We start from the raw sequence: 26,315 nt of genomic DNA on the forward strand, positions 1-26,315 counted from the left end.
AATTTTTCAGGTAAAAAAATGCTTCCTAAAAACATTGATTCGTATACTGTAGCTCAATGCAACTTCTTTGTTGAGAGTTTAGTGCAGACGTCCGAACGCCCCGCTATGAGAACCACAGAACCAATGAATGCAGTCATTTTTCAAAGAAAGTTAAGTCGAGATATTAAGTGGAGGGAAACTTTTGATGCTGTGTGTGCGGCCTACAAAAACCTGTATCCAAGATTTCAAATAAAGTATGACTCTTTTGGAGGGTATAATTTAATTTATTCTGACAACAAAGTACATATGCCATCGACTGTGCTGAGGAGAAACCCTATCGGTTTTCTTGCACCAGTAGCTAAAAACATTGTTACCGATCTTTCCGTTATTTCGTCAGAACGTACAAGAGAAACGTTGCTTCTTTTGGGACCACTTCGTTTTCTTAACTCGGATTGCGAACCCAATTGCGAGTACGATTATTCCAGTGACTCTGGTATTGTACAGCTGCGCGTGAGACGACGGGTGAACCCAGGCGATGAATTATTCGTAAAATATGGACCCGAATTCTTTGAGGCCAACGCTTGTAGATGTAGAACATGTGATTTAAAGAGAAAAGAGGACATTGAGAACAGTTTTTTGTTTGATCTGCTGCTTCAAGATTGTTTAGAAGATGTTATCGAAAACGTGATTGAGGAGCTCGAACGAATCAGTCCAATAATCAGTTCTACGTTTGAGCTTCCAAAACGAAAACGACTCAGAGGTAGAGAACTTATTGAGCTGTTCAACGAAGTTGCGAGCAGTCCGCAAAGTGACGTCGGTTCGCCGGTTTCTTTTGCTTATTTCTCTAATCAAATAAGTCAGAGGACGACAAGCCAATATCTTCAGTCTGGCTCAAATTCTATTTTTGGGTCTGATTCGGATGAGGATTCATCTCTTGAATTAAGTACATCGGGCTCTGAATTTGCTTCAACATCGGACTCTGAGGCTGAGAAAAATGATTCGTATAATGAAAAAACTCTAGCGGTAGGTCCAAGTGGTAACAAGGAGACGTCAACTCGGGCGTCCCCGGCTCGAAAAGTCTCGGTAGGAAGTTCTCCGAGCGAACCAATTAGTTCTGACAGTTCTTTAAATCATTTTTCTGACATGTTGTTTGAGGGCAGTCAAATATCTGTTGACGACGCTACTGTACTTATCGATATGCTATGCTCTCGATTCAACTTTTCAGATGAATGCTCAACAGCTGTTCACTCGCTCATAAAATTTTTGCTACCTCAAGACAACAAGTTTCCTTCTCAAGTTACTGGACTTGTTTTGCAAAATTTCTCCATAATTTGCCTATTCTTCGAGCAAGGTTCATGTTGCATCGAGTTACTGGACTCGTTCTGCAATGCTATAAAAATTTTCTGCGTGCATTTTTCCCCAGGACAAATAATATAGCATTATGTTACTGAATTTGTTTTGCAAAATTTCTCCATAATTGGACTATTCCTCGAGCAAGGTTCATGTTGCATCGAGTTGCTGAACTCGTTCTGCAATAATGTAAAAACTTACTGCGTTCACTTTTTCCCAAGACAAATTAAAACGCATTAAGTTACTGAACTTGTTTCGCAAATTTTCTCCATATTTTGCCTACTCTTCGAGCAAGGTTCATGTTGCATCGAGTTACTGAGCTCGTTCTGCAATGCTGTGAAAATTTTCTGCGTGCTTTTTCCCCAGCACAAATAAAATAGCATCAAGTTACTGAACTTGTTTTGCAAACTTTCTCCATAATTTGCCTATTCTTCGAGCAAGGTTTATGTTGCATCGAGTTGCTGAACTCGTTCTGCAATGCTGTAAAAACTTACTGCGTTCATTTTTTCCCAAGACAAATGAAAACGCATCAAGTTACTGAACTTGTTTTGCAAATTTTCTCCATAATTTGCCTATTCTTAGGGCATGGTTCACGTTGCATCGAGTTACTGAACTCGTTCTGCAATGCTGTAAAAACTTTCTGCGTGCATTTTTTCCCAGGAGAAATAAAATAGCATCAAGTTACTGAACTTGTTTTGCAAATTTTCTCCAATTTTTGCCTATTCTTCGAGCACGGTTCATGTTGCATCGAGTTACTGAACTCGTTCTGCAATGCTGTAAAAACTTTCTGCGTGCATTTTTCCCCAGCACAAATAAAATAGCATCAAGTTACTGAACTTGTTTTGCAAAATTTCTCCATATTTTGCCTATTCTTCGAGCAAGGTTCATGTTGCATCGAGTTACTGAACTCGTTCTGCAATGCTGTAAAAACTTTCTGCGTGCATTTTCCCCAGCACAAATAAAATAGCATCAAGTTACTGAACTTGTTTTGCAAAATTTCTCCATAATTGGACTATTCTTCGAGCAAGGTTCATGTTGCATCGAGCTACTGAACTCGTTCTGCAATGCTGTAAAAACTTTCTGCCTGCTTTTTTCCGCAGGACAAATAAAATAGCATCAAGTTACTGAACTTGTTTTGCAAATTTTCTCCATATTTTGCCTATTCTTCGAGCAAGGTTCATAATGCATCGAGTTATTGAACTCGTTCTGCAATGCTGTAAAAACTTTCTGCGTGCATTTTCTGCGATAGAGAAGGAGGTCGACGATGTCAACATTTAATGAGCCTTGTAACAGACGCAAGGCAATACAAATTCTGACAACAAAGTACATATGCCATCGACTGTGCTGAGGAGAAACCCTATCGGTTTTCTTGCACCAGTAGCTAAAAACATTGTTACCGATCTTTCCGTTATTTCGTCAGAACGTACAGGAGAAACGTTGCTTCTTTTGGGACCACTTCGTTTTCTTAACTCGGATTGCGAACCCAATTGCGAGTACGATTATTCCAGTGACTCTGGTATTGTACAGCTGCGCGTGAGACGACGGGTGAACCCAGGCGATGAATTATTCGTAAAATATGGACCCGAATTCTTTGAGGCCAACGCTTGTAGATGTAGAACATGTGATTTAAAGAGAAAAGAGGACATTGAGAACAGTTTTTTGTTTGATCTGCTGCTTCAAGATTGTTTAGAAGATGTTATCGAAAACGTGATTGAGGAGCTCGAACGAATCAGTCCAATAATCAGTTCTACGTTTGAGCTTCCAAAACGAAAACGACTCAGAGGTAGAGAACTTATTGAGCTGTTCAACGAAGTTGCGAGCAGTCCGCAAAGTGACGTCGGTTCGCCGGTTTCTTTTGCTTATTTCTCTAATCAAATAAGTCAGAGGACGACAAGCCAATATCTTCAGTCTGGCTCAAATTCTATTTTTGGGTCTGATTCGGATGAGGATTCATCTCTTGAATTAAGTACATCGGGCTCTGAATTTGCTTCAACATCGGACTCTGAGGCTGAGAAAAATGATTCGTATAATGAAAAAACTCTAGCGGTAGGTCCAAGTGGTAACAAGGAGACGTCAACTCGGGCGTCCCCGGCTCGAAAAGTCTCGGTAGGAAGTTCTCCGAGCGAACCAATTAGTTCTGACAGTTCTTTAAATCATTTTTCTGACAGGTTGTTTGAGGGCAGTCAAATATCTGTTGACGACGCTACTGTACTTATCGATATGCTATGCTCTCGATTCAACTTTTCAGATGAATGCTCAACAGCTGTTCACTCGCTCATAAAATTTTTGCTACCTCAAGACAACAAGTTTCCTTCTGCCTATTCTCACATTAAGAAAATGAAAAAAAACTTTTGAAGAAGAAATGTCCTTCTTGTGTAATTCATCAAATCAATCTTTTTGTGTGCTCAATTTTCGCTATCAGTTACGAAACGTTGTTCAGCGTCATTTAGCCTCAATTTTTTTCTTACACTGAGGAGCGTAGACAAAAAATATATTCTGATTTCAACGCGGAACTCTGCCCTTTTATCGAGAAAACTCAAAGACCTCTTTATATTAGTCTTCTTCTTTCTTCCGATGGAGTAAATATCAAGAAATCTACTTTCAAGAAAGAACTTTGGCCAGTTTGGGTTCAGATTGCCAATTTACCACCTAAACTAAGAATGTCACGAAACAACATTATTTAGCAGCGCTCTATCTTGGTGATGACCATCCTCATTGGAATGAGTTAGTTCCTCTGTTAAAAAGTGAGATTATCTCAGGTGTGCCTTTAAAATGCGATGATGGTGAAACAATCCAAGTTAATTTTAAATTTATACTTCTTGTATCAGACTTAGGCGCCAAAAGCCATATGCTTAACATGTTTAAATTTAACGGATAGTATGGATGCCACTACTGTACTGCTCAAGGAAAAACTATTGGAATAACCCATGCCTACTATCCATTTGATCAAATAGGAAAAATCCGCAATCCAAGTCTTAACGATGAGTTTGTGGAATTGGCAGAAAGTTTTGAAGCTGGCAAGCTAGTAAATGTAGTTGGCGTCAAGGGTAGGAGCCCTTTTTCAGTTTTGATAGAAAGGTTACCACTAACAGCGCCAGTCGACTACATGCACTGCGTCCTTATAGGTGTTTTCAATGACTTACTAAAGTTATGCTTCAAAAAACTCTCTTCGGAGGAAAAAATTAAAATTAACATTACAATTGCGGGTTTACGCTGTCCACAAGAAATGATTGCATACTCGAGAAAAATCCGCCCTTTAGACGAAATTTCCCAATTTAAGGCGAATGAATTGTTCAATTGGCTTTTCTATCTCAGTCCAATTTTGTTTTTGAATCGTTTAACATCAGACCTATTATCACATTTGAACAATTTAGTCTTTGGTATTCGGCTTATTTTTGAATCGAGCTACGTTTCAAACGTAAAAATGGCGGAGAAACTTCTCAATAACTTTTGCCAGGACATTGTTTCAATTCATGATGGAAATGAGTGCATCGAGACTATCAACGTGCACTGCTTGCGGCACCTTGCTGATCAGGTAGCTCGATTCGGCCCGCTTTACTGCTACTCAGCAATGAGTTTTGAAGCAGCCAATAGAACTCTCAGTGATGTATACAGCGGATCTCACTCAGAGTGCGAAGTTATCTGCCGTAGAGTGCTACAACGCCACAAACTTGCGGATACTGAAATTCGTGACCCAAACTTGCGCTCAATTTTTTTTAAACTATCCGGAATTTCTGATACAACTAATGAGAATTTTAGCAAAGATTTTTTGGAGACAGAAGTGCTCAGGAAAGCGCAAATGCGATACCCCAAGGCGACGTTTTACAATCGACAAGTCTTCAACAATGCATATTTCGATTCAATATCGTTCAAAAGGTCTAAGCACGGAAACTGCTATGTTGCAATCAAAAAAGGTGGTTGCCAATATTTCGGACAGATTCAATTCTTTTTTGAGTTAAAAGAGTCGACGTCGGACAACAAAATTTTGGCCTATTTGAAGTTGTTAACAGTAAAAGAAAAAATAGGCCCTATCAAAGGATATTTCTACCGTGTAAGTTGGACTCCGAATGAAGAAGCCGTTGCCATTGAATCTCTTGTCAAAGTGTTTTTCCTTGCCGACTTTTCTGGCGAGGCGCCCGAAACTTTGAATGAATATTTTATCGTCAAACTGAACACAAAATTTGAGCATTCATAACACGAACCTTTGTATTATAAGATTGTGAAACTAAATACTTCTGAGAATTTAAATCAATCTCGTTGTTCTATCGTTGTTCTTTTTTACTTCAGAAAACCAGTTAATGTTTTGTTTGATTCTTTATTTTTCAAGAGCAGTATAAGGGTCTGTGTTCTTTCCCAGGAAAAATAAAAACGCATCAAGTTACTGGACTTGTTTTGCAAAATTTCTCCATAATTTGCCTATTCTTCGAGCAAGGTTCATGTTGCATCGAGTTACTGAACTCGTTCTGCAATGCTATAAAAATTTTCTGCGTGCATTTTTCCCCAGGACAAATAATATAGCATTATGTTACTGAATTTGTTTTGCAAAATTTCTCCATAATTGGACTATTCCTCGAGCAAGGTTCATGTTGCATCGAGTTGCTGAACTCGTTCTGCAATAATGTAAAAACTTACTGCGTTCACTTTTTCCCAAGACAAATTAAAACGCATTAAGTTACTGAACTTGTTTCGCAAATTTTCTCCATATTTTGCCTACTCTTCGAGCAAGGTTCATGTTGCATCGAGTTACTGAGCTCGTTCTGCAATGCTGTGAAAATTTTCTGCGTGCTTTTTCCCCAGCACAAATAAAATAGCATCAAGTTACTGAACTTGTTTTGCAAACTTTCTCCATAATTTGCCTATTCTTCGAGCAAGGTTTATGTTGCATCGAGTTGCTGAACTCGTTCTGCAATGCTGTAAAAACTTACTGCGTTCATTTTTTCCCAAGACAAATGAAAACGCATCAAGTTACTGAACTTGTTTTGCAAATTTTCTCCATAATTTGCCTATTCTTAGGGCATGGTTCACGTTGCATCGAGTTACTGAACTCGTTCTGCAATGCTGTAAAAACTTTCTGCGTGCATTTTTTCCCAGGAGAAATAAAATAGCATCAAGTTACTGAACTTGTTTTGCAAATTTTCTCCAATTTTTGCCTATTCTTCGAGCACGGTTCATGTTGCATCGAGTTACTGAACTCGTTCTGCAATGCTGTAAAAACTTTCTGCGTGCATTTTTCCCCAGCACAAATAAAATAGCATCAAGTTACTGAACTTGTTTTGCAAAATTTCTCCATATTTTGCCTATTCTTCGAGCAAGGTTCATGTTGCATCGAGTTACTGAACTCGTTCTGCAATGCTGTAAAAACTTTCTGCGTGCATTTTCCCCAGCACAAATAAAATAGCATCAAGTTACTGAACTTGTTTTGCAAAATTTCTCCATAATTGGACTATTCTTCGAGCAAGGTTCATGTTGCATCGAGCTACTGAACTCGTTCTGCAATGCTGTAAAAACTTTCTGCCTGCTTTTTTCCGCAGGACAAATAAAATAGCATCAAGTTACTGAACTTGTTTTGCAAATTTTCTCCATATTTTGCCTATTCTTCGAGCAAGGTTCATAATGCATCGAGTTATTGAACTCGTTCTGCAATGCTGTAAAAACTTTCTGCGTGCATTTTCTGCGATGGAGAAGGAGGTCGACGATGTCAACATTTAATGAGCCTTGTAACAGACGCAAGGCAATACAAAGGTGTATTTGTGATTGTCGGGGATAATGATGCAAAAACCAAATCTGTGCAATATATTTGTTTGAAATTCATGGAGTTTCGAGATGCAATTTGGCCCACGAAAGTCATTTTTGCAGGGAACATGCGAAGGAAAGACTTGCCCCCAGAAATGGTGTCTAAAAACAATATATTCCTGAGGAACCAATTAGGAAGTAAACTTAAAAGTACTAGAATAGTCAGAAGGGAAGATTTCGATGATAACTGTAGATACCACTTCGATAAGTATGGAGAAGGGTATCGCCATATGGCAGCCCTAATCCTCTCAGTGATCCGAGAATTTGATAGTTCCTAAATAGTTTTGTACATTGTTATCAGATTTTGACTCTTAGTGCTTCTATCCGCTTTAATTGATGTCATTTGTTCGGTCTTTGTCTTTCCTAGAAGCTGTCATGTATTCAAGTGTATTTTGTTTGTTTTCAGGATCGGCCGGCTCGCTTTCCTTTGTTTCAGGTCCATTTTACTTTGCTTGCAACCTTTCGTAACTCTGAGGGCCTCTGCTGATGAAGATGGAGATTTACGAGTCACCCTCTTCACTTATTCAGACTTCAGTGAAGCCTCTGCAGCAACTTTTCTCGGCTGCAACTGAAGACTCATTGATGACAAGGTCACGTACGTGCACCGGGGAGAATACAGAGAATGGTGAGGAGAGTTAAAAAGTGAAAGTGACCTGTGTGTCCATGTGAAAATGAACTCAAACTTCAATTCATTCACTTCAAAGTGAAACTCTTCAATTCATTCATTCATTCAATTCATTTAATTCACATTCAATTCAATTTAATTCATATTTTTCACTTTTTTCACATTTTATTCATTTTATATTCTTAACTAGATATTTTCCGTTGATGCTTTTTACTAGAGTCAGATTCATCATAGCGCATGTAAACGCAGTTTTGAGTAACAAACTGTAATCATGAGTATAGAGTAGAGCGCGTTTTAATTGCCACTTGAGAGAACACTTAAGTAAATAATACGGGCGAGCAATTATAATTATGCTGCACAGATGCAAATCCGTCGCCTTCGGTTCATGCCTAGATGAAAGTCAGCCGCTTTTTATTCATGTGCCGCTAAATTTCAGCCACCTTATAATAATGCCCCGATAAAATTCAGCCGCGCTTTATTGCTGCTCAGATAAAATTCAAATAAACAAAATCATGCCCTAATGAGTCATCTTTTAAAACAGACTATAAATTCCCAAAACTGACATGAACAGAACAAGTGTCAGGCAAACAATCAGAATGAAAAATTTAATGTTAGAGCGCTGGATTAGTCGTAGACCAAGGTACGGGTAGGTATATTAAAGACGCTTTAAGACTAGTTTCCTTATTTAAAAAAATAAATAAAATCGAGCCCTTATTGTTGCCGATAACCCAAAAAATAATATAATACAAGAATTTTTGTAAATGCTAACGTTATATGCAACATTTTCGTTGAAACACGTAATACTTTCGAACCATAGCTATGATAGCTTTTAATAAATGCATATTGCTTATACATGATCATATATAAACTTACATAACATTAACCCCAAGGATGAAGTCCTCGACCCAATACATGTATTGGCCAGACCGACTTGGGTCGCGGACAGGGAGGTCAGGTACGAAACAACTCTATGGTTTGGAAATAAATTTGGGTCGAACCCTTCCGTCGCACCAATGGCAATTTCGGGCTGTTCATTCTGGCCAGAGCTAACATTTAGGTCTGTTTGATCCGGCCAGAACCCATTTATCGGTTTGTTAATTATGGCCAATACACACATTTTGGTCTGTTTGCCCTGGTCAGTTCCCAAATTTCGGTCTGTTTCGTCTGGCCAATAGCCATTTTCAAGGACTAGAGGTTCAGCCAAACGAACAGCCGGTCCTCTAAAATTTGAGTAAAAGCGTGCTGCATTGACTGTTTTTCAAAATAATAGCGAATTGTTGTTAACCAACATCTATTTCTAGATGATTAGACTAATTCATAACACTGATCTCAGAAATTTGCATTAGTTTTTAAGTCAACGTTTATTTTTGCTGAATTTTTCTTTTATCTCATCTTGATTTCTCGTTGAGAAAAAATAAACGAATAAATTACAATTTTTAGTGGATGTTTCTGCACGTAAACGTGCGTCTCGCCAATGGTCTGGCGTAGGGTATTTTTGGTCTGGCCAATGCTCTGGCCAATGCTCTGACCAATGGTCTGGACAATAGTCTTGCTTATAGTCTTGACAATGGTCTGGCCTAAGGCCCGCTCAGTCTGGCCAATGGTGGCCAATGTCTGTTTGGACTGTCCAACGGTGGTCAAAGCCTGTTCAGTCTGGCCAATACCTATTTTTGGGTATGGTTGGTCTAGAGCCCCTTGTTCGGGACCCAAGTCGGCCTTACCAATACATGTCTTGGGACGTGGCTTTCATCTCGCCCTTTTTTGGTTTTGAGTAGCTAAATTTTTGAAATTTGAGTTTTATGAAAGAGTGTTTTGAATTTTTTTTTATTTTTGCATATGTGGTTTTTGTGTGATTTGAAAGCTGACTCCTTTGATAACACACTTTGTTAAATTCCAAAGGGACTCCTTATATATATAATTGATAACTAAGCTTGTTGTTATCTAATTTGGGTGACCTCTAACTGAAATTGTATCCTCAATTTGGATCGATAAGCGAGTGCAGAGCCCATTTTTATTATTTTCAGTACTCAAATAGCAATCTAAATTTAATTTTTACAATCTAATCAAATAAAATGGAGGCCACAAAAATTGAATGATAATGAGGTTGTTGATTGAGATACTTTAGATTTGGAATTTTTTTGAAAATGGGTAAATATTGATTCTTGTATCTTTTTTGGCATTGTTAATTCTTACGCAATAAAACTGTCATTTTCTAATAGTGCAATTTTATGTTATAAATGATTTTCTTGTCTCTCTTTCAATCTGCTATGGTATTCAATCTGTGAAGCAAAGTTGAACTCAACTGGCATTAACCCTTTGCTGCGCAAACGTTTGTCCTTTATGAGGAATCTATCAGAGTTTATTTTACACACGGTCAACTGGTGGGTCCAGCAATTGTCAATTAATTTGCGCAGTGGTGCATCTTTGTTGATGTTTGAATTGGTCGGTGAGCACTAAGAGATTTTTTTTTACTTCAACACTACTTGTAATAATAAAACCTTGTCCTTTTCTCTTATATCGATTTTTTTGTCAATAAATCCCGATACTGAGAGGTGCCATTGATTGAAGTCCTAACCATTAATTTTCTAATACACCTACATAACGTGTTGTTTAATATTTATGGTTTTGATTCTTCTAAAACTTTTTTCTGTTGAAAGTTTTGGTAAGTTTTTGAGATTATACTGTAGACAGTTTTTTTTCTGTACGTTTATTACCGTCTGAGCAATGAAAAAGCTCACTGGTTACATTAGTGACACAAAAGGAACTTTTCCATTGTCTGGAATTGATATTGAATAGTTTTCACGGCAGAATATGGATTTTTTACAAAAATTTATGTGAAAATTGAGTTGTCACAGTTTTTTGTGGTTTTTCCTTCCAGTCTCCTAAAGTCGTCTTACTTTAATCATGAGACTTAACAAATCCGAATCAAAGTTTCTTTTCTGTTGTATACCTAAATAACGATCCAAAAGTGATGCCACTTATTATAATAAATTTTGGAGAGTTTCTTATTTATTCTCTTGTTTTTTTTCACTCGTGTTTTCTATTGGTTAGATTTGCTTGTTTTACGATTGTACTAATCAATTGTTGTGCTTTCTGACAAGTATAATTAGTTTGCTGAAGAAAAAGTTAACGAATTTTTCCTGTTAAGGAAAAACTTTTGTGTCCTTCAATTTTGTTTTTGCGATTCGTAAAACGAACTCATTAGCACGATGTTGTAGCTGATTCAATCTGTTGAGCTGGATACTATGTCTGTGTATAGTGGTTTAAAATTCAGACAGTACTGTGAGGTTGTTTTTCGTTTTTCAATTTTAAGCACCTAAAATTTTTTAGGATGACGTTTTTCTGGTTACTTATTTTCACATTTGCCTTTATATGACTTGTCATCCAATTCTTGGTGACATTTCTTTGATAAGGTTTAAGCGCTAACAGAACATCTGACTTACTTCGTTATTACATACCTTGCGTAACCTCTACCTGAAATTGATCACATTTTGCATTTTCAATTTAAGTTAGTAATTGATTGCACATGCACTTTTCTTTTTACTTCTGCACTCACTTGTCAGTCTAAAATGAAAAATCAAAACCTAATGGAAATTAAAACGAGTCCTCTTTCTGCTTGCAGATGCTCACTTGTTAGATTACAGTTTGAGATTAGTTTTGGAAATGGCATAAATGATGATTTCTGGATCTCAATTGATTTTTTTTCTTGGTAAAATTAATTAGTCACATGATATTTTTCCGGATGCGGAAATGCATTAAAATTTATTTCATGTCCGTCACTTTGTTTGTTTTAGTTTTCATTTTAGTGAAAGAATAAAAATTGATCTCACTGGCTTGAGCCCTTTTTGAGCAAATACCAAAAAAGAACTAATTCTTTCGAAGCAGTCTATTTCGGCAATAAAGACAAAAATATAGATCAGCGAGGTCGGAACATTATGTGCCATTGCACTTTAGCGAGCCTCCTTGTCCAATAGACTGGCAAGCAGGATTTCAAAAATAATTCTGCCTTGCTTCAGTAGGGAAGGTTGTATAATAATGCCAAGAGTAAAAATCTGACTTAAAAAGTCAAACTGTGAGGCGAAATGTCGATCAAGTGAAAAAACGCCCAATAAACATCAGGTGAAACATCATTTGTGAGCAATAAAAAAAGAAGAGCATTTTTATAGGGCAGCTGAATATTTAGACTTGGTTTCTGTTTGCTTTCGGAGATCGAAATGCAGCAAAAATGTATCTTGTTTGCTTTACAATTAGGTGTCGGTATCTTCCTTAAATTCACAATTATTATTCAAAGTTTATTTATAAAAGTTATTTCGTAAAAATTACCAGAGAAATTAGAATTATACATTCAATATGTAAAAAGTTTCGAACAGCAATATTGAATATACACTGTGATATTTATTTATAAAAAGATCTGCACGCCAGATTTTCTCAATCACCTCTTTTGTCTCAATCGCCTTTTGAGATTTTATCATTAATATCACTGATTTTTTATTTTCCAGGATTTCAATCCATTTCATTTCTATTCAACTATGAGGGCAATATTGAATTGATTATCCAAATTAAGAAAAAGCGCGATTGTTGAACAACAAATCCTCAAATATCTACTTTCGACGAAGGAATTCTTTTAAAATTTATTGCTCCATGACCATATCGAGCATCTTTGACAGCTCATTGTAGTCAATCAAGTTGTCATTGTTAGTGTCGAATTTCTTGAAATCAGTCGCAATCTTGTTGAATTTCTCCTTGAGGTGTTTAGGAACCCTGGCCAGGAACCGGTCGAATTCATCTGGACTCATTCCCTCCTCTTTATCCATCATCTCAATATCAGCCGCCAACTTCTCCAGAAGCGATCGATCCATTGCTTGCATTTTCTCGTCCAGTTGATCGAAAAACAGATCCTTCAATTTCTGGAAATCATCACGAATTTTGGCTAATTTCTCATTTTCGCCTGTTAGTTTTTCGTAAATTTCCTTGAACTTCTCAATTTGCTGATTGAGTTCAGCAATTTTAGACTCTAAAGCGTCGTTGTTTGCTTGAAGTTTTGCCGAAGTCTCACCCAGAACCTTATTTTGTTCCGCGAATTTTTCGTTTTCTTTCGAAAACTTTTCGACCTCTTCTTTCAACTGCTGTATTTTTGCTTCCAGTTCCGCGTTATTTTGGGCCAACTTTTCGTTCTGCTGTGCCATTTTTTCAGTTTCCTCTTTCAATTGTCCGATTTGGGCTGAAAGTTGTGCATTATTTGCAGCCATTTTGTCATTCTCTCCCGCGAGTCTATCAACTTCAGATGAAAACTTGGCAATTTTCTCCTCCAACTCTTTGTTATTAGCCGCCATTTTTTCGTTTTCAGCCGTCATGGTTTCAACTTGAGCGCCCAGTTTTTTGTTATTCTCTTCAAACAGATTATTTTGTTCAGTCATTTTGTTGACTTCTCCTTCTAACTTGCCGACTTGTTCCTCCAGTTTCTTGTTGTTCTGTTCCAGCTTCTCATTTTCAGCAGACATTTTGCCGACTTCCGCGGTTAGTTTTGCATTGTTTTCGGCAAATTTGTTGTTTTCTTCCGTCATTTTGTTCACCTCGCCTTCTAGTTTGTTCACGTTATCTTCGAGTGCCTAAAAGACAAAGGGACTTCTGATTGAAATCAAATCTAAATTTTCCAATTCCTCCTGATAAGCAACTGATAAAATAATCACTCACTTTCATGAACACTACCCGGGTCGAGGTTTGACGGTGAATTTTCGTAAGAAATGCGGTGAAATGCGGTGAAAAAATTATTTTCACCGCGTATTTCTTACATGGCGGTGAATGCGATGAATCGCGGTGAATTATTTATTTTCACCGCATTCTCAGTATTCCTACAAAAAAAGCTTCCTTACAACGGTTCGAACCTCTTACCTCCTGCATGCCTTAAACTTCTTAGTCCACTGCTCCAACTCTATCGTACTCCTACAATATTGCTTGAGAATTTAAATCAGATTCACTAAACGTTGGAAAGCCAATGCGGTGAATTTTTGTAAGAAATGCGGTGAAATGCGGTGAATTATTTTTTTTCACCACATTCACCGCTTTCACTGCATTTCTTGCATTAATTTACCACAAAAGTTAATGCGGTGAATTTTCATATGAAATGTGGTGAATTTCGTGGTGAATTTTTGTAAGCAATACGGTGAAACTACATTCACCGCAATCACCTCATTTCTTACAAAAATTAACCCAAAAACCTCGACACGAATACTCAAAAGTTTTCTTTTCAACAAATGCGAGCAAATTGCTCAGAAATTTAGGTTCTTTCTGTAACTCTCATCAAAAATAATGTTTATATCAAACACTTTTAATTCAGAATTGGTTGCTCTTAGCTACAAAAAAAAACATTACTATACTCTTTTTCTTATTGCACAAAATTCTTGATATCAGCACAATAAAAGCAATGTATATTGGAATCATCAGCAAATTCTTAAACATAGCTGACAGGTTGCCAAAAAATAGCCGCGTTAGCTTTGTAGACCTTTAGCCTAGAAATGGCAAAAAAGGAATCAAAACTGCGAAAGTTATACAATAAAACTCATTTTCCTTCTACTTAATGAGATGTCTTCAATTGATTTAGACTTATGAAACGTAACAACCTCATACAACCTTCAAACCAGGCTAGCATATCCTCAATTGAAAACAACTCCTGCATTTAAAGTAACCATAACAGACTAACGTCTGGTAAATTGCTCTCAAACGACCGGCGAGCGGTTGCCTTCAGTACTAGCCAGCTGGGAAATAGGGACGCTATCATTAGTATCATTAGGATGATGAGGGAAGTGGGGGATCAAGCATTGCGGACAAGGGTCAAGCGTTGGGGGGGTTAATTGATGCGGAGAGGTGTGGACGAGAGGGGGCTGCAAATCTCCAGGTGCAGGAAGTTGGACAGGCAGAATTTTCAGGGGTTGGAGTGAGTGGAGAATTGCTGAGGAGGCGGGTTGTGACGGGGGGGAGGGGTGAAAACTCTCAGTATTAAGAAGAGCCCTCCACGCCATGAGATTGTCTCCTCAGAACAGTTTAGGTGTTTCCCATACTTAGAGACTATTAAGGCGCAAAGCTCTAAGAGAGCTGCTCAGTCCCTTAATACCATCCGGGTTTTGCCTGTTTATCTCTTTTTGTGGAAAAAAAGTAAAAAGATCAGATCAGAAAAAATGGTCAACCAAAAAATTGCATGAAATTATCACAAGACTAGTATTATTGTTACATACTTTTTTGGGGGGCAATTAAAAATCAATTAAAGAGAGGGAAAGTCTCTTCAAAAGTGAGGCCAATCACTTGCTCCTAAAGAAACTATTCACAAGAATGCAATACGTTGTTTACGCCATAACCTTAATCACGCAATTAATGTCAAGTCAAATTTCTGTCGCTCATGCAGTTCAGTTGAAAAAGTGCATGAAAAAATGAACAAAAGTTGATTTGCTGTGAGTAAGACGTCATAGGGTTGTAACAAAAATATGTACGACAAACTAAACAGACAAAAATAAGGGCAGAGATAAATCTACTCAGCTAGTCCTGTGTCGGCTATTAATCGAACCGACAGAAGTTATGAAAAATGTTTTCGAACAACTGACAGGGACTCCATTTAATTTTTTTCGGCTTCAGCGGGAAAGGGCTGGCATCCTGGCAAGATGAACTTTCTTCAGACTATTTCTAAGATTTAGAAGTAAAACTGAAATCTATTTCGGTGAGTTTTTGATTGCTCAAGTAGTATTAAGCTGCCAGAAATTGAGACAAAAGATGGAAATCAATTAGAAAAGTCAATTTTCTTGAGACAACTGCAAATGTTCGAGCATTTGAATTTTGAAGGAATTCGAATAGTCGTGTGTCTTTTTGTGCACACGTTTTACTTGAAGTCAAGCCTAAATTGTGCACAAAAAAAGACAAACGACTACAATAACTTTTTTAAACTTTGTTCTCAATTCAGAATCTTATTATATAGTGTCATCTCCAAATGCATGAACTCGGTTAGAATAAAATACCTGCATACATAGGAACTAAAAAAATATTTTGTTAGGATATCGATCAAACTATAGTCTTAAACTAAGTGAGAATTAGAAAGAAAGTTTGACATACCAGATTAGAAAGACAAGCAATATGACTTCGATCAAAGAAATTATATAAATGAATCGTCAAGAAATGGTGCATAGAATCAATATTCGGTTCAAATTGGTGAATCTAGATAACTATTATTAGAGTTAGATTAATTGATGTAAAATCTTCCCAGCATGAATTAAATGATGATGAAATCTCCGGAAGTGTGAATGAATTCTTAGAAAAGTGCAAATGCAATCCATTTATGGTTCCCTTTGCGACTGATTTGCAGAAGCAAACCATATTGGGTAACCTTTGCTACCCCCACTATAAATCACGGTGCTAAGATTAGTTTTGTATCTTGACTTTTTCACATTGATAATGGGTATATATACAGCTGATTTTTGAGTCCTTTTTCATCCCCAAATTCAAATCACCATATTGATCTAATAATCAGATCTCTCCTGTAAATCTCTAAATTCTACTGTAAAATATTATTTTGTTATTCTCTGATTTTTGAGAAATTAATTCTTTTACTAAATTAAAAACGCTTTTTACTCCGCTTGCAAAAATCCATAACCCAACAGGTTATGGGCCCAGCAATTTTCTAAGTCATAAAATTATTTTCCAAAACAAATTTAATTTGTTGTTGACAGTCATAATCCTTTTCTGCTTACTACCTTTTCTTTTCACAACTGTTTTGTCTGCTCAAACTCCAATGGATCAACAGACAGTGAAGCTGCTGACCTACACAGGAAAGGCACAGGACTTTCCAATCTGGAGCACAAGATTTGTGGCGATGATGCAGACGAAGGGACTCTACAAATCACTAATGGAGACAGAGGAGCAAACCAATGAGCCTGCGCCACTGGCCAATGGGGCAACCAATGATGAGAAGAAGAACCACAATGTGCTGAAAGATGCATATGAGAAGAAAGTTGCAGACATCAAGGAGAAACGGAACAATGTGTGGTGCCATCTGGCACTGACTCTAGATGCAACAACCCTCATGCTGATGAGACATGACTGTGTGGGAGATGATGGCATTGGAGATGGAGCAAAGGCTTGGAAGCTTTTGCAAGAAAGATTTCAGAATGTGGAAAGGCCGACAGTGGTGACTTTAGTGGCACAGCTTGCTCGACTGCAGCTCGAGGATTCTGAGGATTTGGACAGCTTCTTCATCAGAGGACAGGAGTTGCCCACAAGGCTACAAGAAGCAGGGGAAGCAGTCTCAGAGACCCTCTTCAACGCCTTGGTCCTTAATGGTCTGCCAATGAGGTATGAAAGTTTTGTTATACAGGAAAGCTTCAACCCGGCAACGAACTTCACAGAGTTGAGGAAAAGACTGCAGAACTTTCATGAGAGCACGGTGCAGAGACACATGGGAAAAAGTGGTTCAGTGGCACTGGCAGTGAAGCATGACTTCAAGAAGGGACCCAAGAAAGGAAACTGCTCTGTGTGTGGGATCCCTGGACACTTTGCCAAGGACTGCAGGAAGAAGGAGATAGCACAATGCAGCAAGTGTGGTGAGAAGGGTCACCTAGACAGGGCATGCAAGGGACAAAGAGATGGAGGCAAACATGAGTCAGTGGCAATGTGTTCAACATTGGCTACACCAGACGAGGAATGCCGTGCAGCTCATACCCAGTGGAATACAGCAGGCATGCTAGTGGACACTGGTTGTACAGATCACATAGTGACGAACAGCGATGCGTTCCTGGACTTTGTGCCCATTCAATCAGTGGTCAGAAATCCCAACGGAGAGGCTTCCAGAGTGGTGGGCAGAGACTGTGTGAGGATCAGCATAGCCTCAAACAAAGGGGAATTCCAATGCGAACTCAAAAATATTTTGTGTGTGCCTGACTATTCTTCAAACCTCCTATCAGTCTCAAGATGCACGGAGTGGGGAAACAGCTTCACTTTCGAGAAAGGAAACAGCTGCATGAAACTCCTGAAGGTAGCTCGGGTAAAACTAACACTGGAAAATAATTTGTTTTACTTATCCTGCAGCGTTCTAGAATTCACGATGAGTTGTAACAGCGAGAAACTTGACAGTGGAAGGAAGTGGCACAGACGATTGGACCATTTGAATCAAGCGGATGTATTCAGGAATGCACCAGAGACAGAGGGGGAACTCGATGATGTATGTAATGTGTGTGCATTGGCCAAGATCACCAAGACTCCAGTACCAAGAGTGGCAGAGACCCAAGCAGAAGAGAAGCTGGAGAGGGTGTTCACAGACGTGATGGGACCTTTCAGAGTAGAGTCACTGTCAGGGTTCCGGTTCTGCTTAGTGTTTGCAAACCAGTACACGAAGTTTGTGTTTGTGGAATTGCTTAAGGCAAAGAGTGAAGCATTGGCCAGCCTGGAGAAATTTGTTCTCAGTGTGGGGACGCCCAAGAAGCTGAGCCAAGACAATGCGAAGGAGTTTCTCTCAGAGCAGTTCAAGACGTACTGCTTAGATGCAGGCATTCTTCAGGAGAGGACCTTACCAGAGACGCCACAACAGAATGGGTTAGCTGAGAGGTGCAACAGGACACTACTGGAGATGACAAGATGTTTGCTTATTGACTCAGGACTTCCCAAGATGATGTGGGGAGCAGCAATTTTTCACGCAGCAAGGATCAGAAACTTGTATGTGAGACGAGGAGAAGAAAAATGCCCAGCAGAGCTGATGAGAGGTATAAAACTTAAGCTTCCAATTAGTAAATTATCTATTTTTGGTTGCACCGTCTTCATGAGGAAGAGGGACAGAGAAGTCAGCAAACTTGAACCCAAGGCACTGGAAGGAAAGTTTGTGGGTTACACTGAAGGAGAAAACGGATACCTGGTGTACATACCCAACACACGCAAGATGATGGCAGTTCGAGATGTGATCATCAAGCAGTCTGAAGTGGGCTCAATCCCTGACAACAAAGAAACGGCTGACCTACTAGATGATGGGTCGTAACTGGGAATCTGGCACCCAGATGATGGTCATCAAGACGATGACAACAGAGAACGACAGGACACATCTACTGCAATAAAGAAGGAGTGGCATGACAAAGGGAGCGTGAATACTCAAGAAACAACACTGAGACAAGAGGCCTCGGATGTTGGAGAAACAGCGCTGGATGAAGGATCTACAGCAAAAAGAGGTAGTCACAGAGACCCAGAGTCACTGGAAGACAGTGACACAGAAGACTTCTCACAGTTAGAGACAGTTGGGTTCAATGAAGATGCACTGGAACACGCGGACAGAGCAGAGCCCAGACGAGGGACACGAGCAAGGAATGTTCCGCAATTTTTTGGAGAAGTTAGGACCCATCTTGCTGTGACTGAGGGTGACTATGTGGAACCCAATACAGTCTAAGAAGCCAAGCAGGGCGACGATTGGGACCAGTGGCACCGGGCAATGAAGTACGAAGTCAGGGCACTCCAAGACAACGAGACTTGCAACCTAGTGAGACCACCCACAGACAGGGACGTCATACCGGTCAAATGGGTCTTCAAAGTGAAATTGGGACCCAATTGTCAAGTGGACAAATACAAAGCGCGCTATGAGGTGAAAGGCTTCAAACAAGTGGAAGGATTGGACTACTTTGAGACTTTTGCGCCTACCTGCAAGCCAGAGACAATCAGGATTCTACTTCAGCTATCAGCGAAGCAGGGCCATGAGTTGCACCAACTTGATGTCAAAACTGCTTTCCTGCACTCACCAATCGAGGAAGAAGTGTATATGGAACAGCCACAGGAGTTTGTAAAACGCGGATCAGACGGGCAGAAGTTAGTATGTCGACTAAATAAACCGGTTTATGGTTTGAAACAGGCTGCTAACAACTGGTACAAAGAGCTGGCAAACTTCCTACTGAGACAGGGGTTCACCAGAAGCAGGAACGATCACTGCTTGTTCGCAAGATCAGAGGCAGAGGATCACACCTGCATCTTGGTCTGGGTTGACGACATCATAGTAGCTTCAAGAAGTTTGACAGTGGTCTCTGATGTCAAGAAGGCACAAGAAGCAACCTTTCACATGGAAGACAGAGGGAGACTACACTGGTTTCTGGGTCTAAGAATCAGACGAGAAGAGGGCAAAGTCACTGTCGACCAAGAACGCTACATAAAAACAATGCTTGAGCGGTTTCAAATGGATCAATGCAAACCCTCAAGATCTCCAGCTAATTGGAATTTGAAACTTCAGACAGCACAGAACGGAGACGAATAAGTGGACCAGAGGATCTACAAAAGCTTGGTTGGATCACTTCTGTATCTGGCCAAACAGCCGAGGCCAGACATCATGTTCACAGTCAACATTCTGTCCCGACACATGAATGCACCTACCAATCAACACTGGATGTGCAGAAAACAACTTCTGCGATATCTTCAAGGTAAAAAATGTTTAAAACTTACCTACACAAAAGAGGCTAGTTATGATTTAGTGGGGAAAGTGATACAGACTGGTCTGGAGACGTGAAAATCAACAACGGGCTATTACTTCAAGCTCAATGGACGTGGCGCAGCACTCAGCTGGGGTGTCAAGAAGCAGGCCACTGTTGATCTTTCGTCATCAGAAGCAGAATATCAGGGCATGGCAGCAGCAGTTCAGGAAACACTCTACCTGAAACAACTTCTAGAGGATTTTGGCATCCAACAGAAACGTCCAATAGCAATTGGAGAAGACAACCAAAGTTGTATCAGACTCTGCCAAAACCCGGTCATGCACAAAAGGAGCAAGCACATCGAAATAAAGTTTCACTTCATCCGGGACAAGACGGAGGATGGGACTAATTCAATTCATTACGTCCCTACAGACAAAATGGCAGCGGACATTTTCACAAAGTCCTTACCCGTTTCGAAAGTGGAAACATTCAGAGCAGTTTTGATGGGAACAGACTCTACGCAATTGGCTCAAGTCTGAGTGGGTGTGTTAGAATATCGATCAAACTATAGTCTTAAACTTAGTGAGAATTAGAAAGAAAGTTTGACTTACCAGATTAGAAAGACAAGCAATATGACTTCGATCAAAGAAATTATATAAATGAATCGTCAAGAAATGGTGCTGAGAATCAATATTCGGTTCAAATTGGTGAATCTAGATAACTATTATTAGAGTTAGATTAAGTGATGTAAAATCTTCCCAGCATGTATTAAATGATGATGATATCTCCGGAAGTGTGAATGAATTCTTAGAAAAGTGCAAATGCATTCCAATTATGGTTCCCTTTGCGACTGATTTGCAGAAGCAAACCATATTGGGTAACCCTTGCGACCCCCACTATAAATCACGGTGCTAAGATTAGTTTTGTATCTTGACTTTTTCACACTGATAATGGGTATATATACAGCTGATTTTTGCGTCCTTTTTCATCCCCAAGTTCAAATCACCATCTTGATCTAATAATCAGATCTCTCCTGTAAATCTCTAAATTCTACTGTAAAATATCGTTTTGTTATTCTCTCATTTTTGAGAAGTTAATTCTTTTACTTAGTTAAAAACGCTTTTTATTCCGCTTGCGAAAGTCCATAACCCAACATACTTTGCATCCGAATTTTGCAATAAGGATGTCAACCGAAAGAGAGAGCTGAGACCCTCTTCGCCTGGTCGAGGACAGCCCGCGCTCAACAGTGCAGTGGCATACCTGGTTAGTCAGTGCCAGTTTCTCATTCTCCTGTGAGAACTGGTCAACTTCTCCACTCAGTTTGTTCACATTTTCTTCCAACTTCTTGTTGTTCTCTGCAAACTTCGCATTCTCACCACTCAATTTGTCCACTTCTCCAGTCAGTTTGCCAACTTGCTCCTCTAATTTAGCATTGTTTGCCTCGAACTTCGAGTTCTCTTCCGACATTTTGCTCACCTACAGATTAAAAAAACGTGAACTGAATCAAAACGTTTAAGATAAGATGCGGTGATTATTGTTTTTATGCAATTTTTCATGAAATATGAGCGCAGTTATTGGGAGGACGATTCAGTAACCAGGAAGAGGGGTGTTATTTATTTCAATATACTAGAATGCAGAGTGAAAATTAACTAATTCCGCGTTTTTTTTTAAATTTCTGCATCTACTCACAAAATGCAGGAGGTTTGTAGCAATTCCCACATAAAAATTAGTCTAAAACCTGCTGGGTGAGTTTCTCGTTGTTCTCTGCAAATTTGGCATTCTCCTGTTCCAGTTTGTCATTGTTAGCTTTGAATCTGTCGTTCTCTCCTGTCATTATGTTAACCTGCTCCTCCAACTTCTTATTGTTCTCCTTGAACTTATCATTCTCCGCTGGACCACAATAGGAGGAATTGTTTCTTTATTATAAGGAAAGCAATCGGGAAAAACTAACCCCAATCGAAAACGAGTTTGATTTAATCAATATTTCACGTAATGATAGTATATTTGACTATAATCCAGACTATCGGCCCCCAAGAGCAATTCTGCTGCAGCGATGCTACATGTAAATTGCAAAGCTTGCCATCATAACGTACCACACTGCATCGGCGTACAGTTTGCTCCCCCTTTTGCTAATTCTAGACGCAAGACGCTTGGTGATCTCTATTGCAGACAGCCCTGTTTTAGCGAAGCAATTGATGTAGATAATGAAAAGCTGTATTAAATACGAGTTCTTAGCTACCATAATCGCTATCTAATATAACGCAGAAATTTATGTATTACTGATGTACGGACATAGGCTAAGCGTTAGCTTTTAATGCTCGAACCACATTGCTAAGCATTTAGCCGCCACGCTCAGCTGAGCTCGTTGTTATTGGCGTCTATTCCTCTACTGCTGGGCTTCAATTGCATCCTCGCAGAGTTGGAAAAAATGCTTCTACTACAAACCTACTGCTTTTATGGCGATGTTTTAAACTTCCTGCCAGTTGGCATAGTCTGATCGGACGATTCATTATGTCGACATATACTAAGACAATAGTACAGTAGGATATCATCAGATAGCACTGAATCTGTATGAGTTTTTTTTGTATGTAGCACTACTACACCTGCACTTTCAGTTCATGCAACCACTAGGTGGCAGAAGCTACTATTTTTGACATCTATAATACGTCGACGTTATTTCGAATCTTTAGGGTTCTCATGGTAAACACACGTATCTTTTTATGACTTTGGACAGGGATTTGCAACCCCGGGTTGACCACCATAAACCTTTCTTGGCAACCATATCCAAGCCATATATGGAGTTTATGGTAACTTGGCAACCATATAGATGACCATGCAAAAAAATCAACATTGCTCAAAAAGCTCTTAAAACACCCATACAATGCACTCTGAGTGGAGAAAAACTCATCAAAACACTTGAAAAAAAATTGAAGTTCATGGTGTCTTGGGAACCATATCCAAGACCATACACATTTATGGTGCCATATAGGACCATAAAAGTCAAAGTCAAAAAATACAAAAATATTACAGAGAACAGCTTAATTAACATCTTCTGACTACATTAAGCGTTCCAAAAAAGCAAATTAAGTTAGTTCGATTTTTTATTTCTTGGCAACCATATCCAAGACCATAAATATTTATGGTCTTGCATATGGTTGCCAAGAAATCCATGACTTGTCAGATTTCTTAAAGAGTGTTTAAAAACTTGAAAAATGGCAGTGAGTAACACATTTTTGGTTGCAAAAGGCATATGTATTACTTCAGCACTATGTGGAGTTCTCAAAAAAAATAATAGAAGAAAAGATACGAAACGACTTTAAAATTTGGCACAAAAACATTGTTTCTAGAGCCAAAATCGGTAGTAGAAATAACAACCACTCTCATCAAAAATAAAAGGCCATACTGAATTGTTTTTGCGGGCATTTTGATCAGAAGGTATAATTAGTAACGGAGATCTCATTCAATTACACAAAAAAAGCTACTGTTCTTCTTATTTAGGATTTTTTTTAAATTGATGTCATTATAATTTGCTGTATTTCGTGGAGTGCGATAAAATGTGCTATAAATGCTGCAAAAAACATCTGGAGCTATAATAAGCGGCCTCATACCTATAAGATTGTCACTTTTAGGATTTTGTTGCAATGGTCTTTAGTATGATGCATACATATGCATGTAGGAAACACAGAGCAAGCATGCGGAAAACACGTACTATACGTGGATATTTAGAGAACCATGGAGCCTCAGAAAAGGCAGTTATAAGTTAAAAAACACAGAAAAACAAGTAAAAACTACAGTGGTAATATGAAAGACATTAAGCCTTCGAAAAAGCAAATTCAGTTTTTTTATTCTTCTTGGCAACCATATGCATGTAGGAAACACAGAGAAACAATGCAAAAGCCACGTATTATATGTGGACTTTTTGAGAACCAGTGGGTCTTAGAAAAGGCATTCATAAGTTAAAAAATACAGAAAAACAAGCAAAAATTACAGTGGTGATATTAATATGACATTAAGCTTTCGAAAAAGCAGATTCAGTTCCTTTATATTCTTCTTGGCATCCATATGCATGTAGCAAACACAGAGCAGCCATGCAAAAATGGCGTACTATACGTGGATATTTAGAAAACCATAGAGCCATACAGGAACCGTTATGGAACAATTTGTGGGTCATGCAAGAACTATGTATGAATCTTGTAAGAACCATTTGTGGATCATGTAAGAATCATGTAACTAATCACAAAGGTTTTTTTGGAATAACTTGATATGAACCATGTTTGGCTCATGTCGGAACCATATATGAGCCATCAAAGAAACATGTAAGAACCATATATGGATCATGTAACCACCATATATCTAATCACAAAGGTTTTGTTGTAATGGCCTTGAGTGGACAAGGTAATAACCATGTAAGAAACATGCCGGAACCATATAAGAAACTTTTAAGAACCATATATGGACCATATAAGAACCATATATGGACCATATAAGAACCATATATGGACCATATAAGAACCATATATGGACCATATAAGAACCATATATGGGCCATGTAAGAACCATATATGGTACCAATATGCCATAAGTCGTGTAAAGCGTTAAAAGCTGGAACTGCTGCATAAGCTTTGTATGGGCGTTAAAAGAACGCACAAATGACCATATTGGATTCTTGGATGCCATATAAGAATCATATATGGAGATCTTGGCAACCATAGCAAGATCATATAAGAAAATTTTGTATGGCCTGTATGGGACCATATATGGTTCTTGGATATGGTTGCCAAGAAAGGTCAACCCGGGACGGGATCGAAGACCATATCAACCTAGTACTGTCTACTAGTTATCACAAAGTCCAATTGATCTGATGTCTAGTCTCACTTCAACATTTTTGGTTGTAAATTTACTTGGATAAGTTTCCCCTTTAAGCAATGATAACATAGCTTGATCTCTGTTTCTGCGCACACTTTATGAGGAATCATGCAAAATATATAACGAATTAAATTGTGCCTAATACGCGTGTATTCGCCTTTGTCAGTGTTAGGCGTGGGTTACAGTGAATTCGGTCTCCTATGCAAAATTCATCGGCGGCTTTTTAATTTCCCAACAACATCTAAGACATCGTCCATCACGAAAGTCTTGCTCACTTAGAGCAAGATGCCGTTGGGTTGATCTGAACTCATTGAGGCCATCAGATGCCCCACACCATTCTCAGCAGATAATAGCGAAATCAGTAGCTCTTAATTATCTATTTATTGTTTCAGTACGCAATTGATTATAATTCATGGCAAATGCTAAAGGAATGTTTACCAAACACTTAAGTTTTTAGGGTCGCAATAGAACTTTCACAAGATGAGATAAACTTTTGCGCCTAAGATTTAAAATGTTCAAACATTTTTGATGCAAAAGAACGCATTAGGTGGAAAGAAAAAGCAGTGGCAAAACCCAAGGTGATTCAAGAAACAATTCCTGATAGTGTTTCGCAATGTGCTTTGAAGACTGCGTTATTTTTCTCCAAATCAGATACCGCAGATTTCAGTTTATCCTTCTCACTCTCTAGGGCATCCTTTTCGCCCTTTGTTTTCTCCAACTCATTTGAAACCCGTTGACTCTTCACCAGGGCTGTCTCAAAGTTGGGTTTTAACTTGATTGTCAAGTCACACTTCTGGTTTGAACCTGAAAGGTCACAGAAAAATTAACATCTTTTCAAATTTATTCGTCAGTTAGCTGAAGTATATGTCAAAATAGATTCAAACTCAAACAATTACCCACCTCAAAGACACCATTTGAAAGAATAACGCGGTTCGGCTTTGTACTTTGTGAAGAATCAAAGAACAACTTTTTTTCAATTGTTCAGTCGACTGAATCAGTCATCAACATAGTAATGAATTTCACACATTCCACTCAAAACAGAATGTGAAGTGAGTTCATCAGAACACAGTTAAAACACTCAGTATAAACAAAAGACATCCAACAGTTACTTGAAGTGAAGGATAGTATTTCAAACAGTTGAACAAATAATGAGCAATAAGAAAATTAATTGGGCTTTGTTACTTACCACCGATGCAAACTAGAAATAAATTACCATCCCTTGTAACAAAAATTGTGGTTATGAATAACAAACAGCGTGCAAGCAGCCTTTTCAGAAAAAAAAATCAAAC

General features: G+C 38.6%; 1 protein-coding gene across 1 annotated transcript; it reads right to left on the bottom strand.

Annotated features, from left to right (window-relative positions):
• Positions 1-12,025: 12,025 nt before the first annotated feature.
• Positions 12,026-26,224, bottom strand: LOC142355441 (uncharacterized; the record flags this gene model as incomplete). Its single annotated transcript, XM_075407625.1, has 5 exons — positions 12,026-13,356; positions 21,421-21,636; positions 21,899-22,050; positions 25,624-25,830; positions 26,213-26,224. Coding segments are annotated over 5 exons (1,565 nt in total), but the record flags the coding sequence as incomplete, so codon positions are not given.
• Between the last annotated feature and the right edge of the window lie 91 nt (positions 26,225-26,315).

This window comes from Convolutriloba macropyga, unplaced genomic scaffold, assembly GCF_964194025.1.
Source record: "Convolutriloba macropyga unplaced genomic scaffold, txConMacr16.3 SCAFFOLD_2758, whole genome shotgun sequence".
NCBI classification, from domain to species: Eukaryota; Metazoa; Xenacoelomorpha; order Acoela; family Convolutidae; genus Convolutriloba; species Convolutriloba macropyga.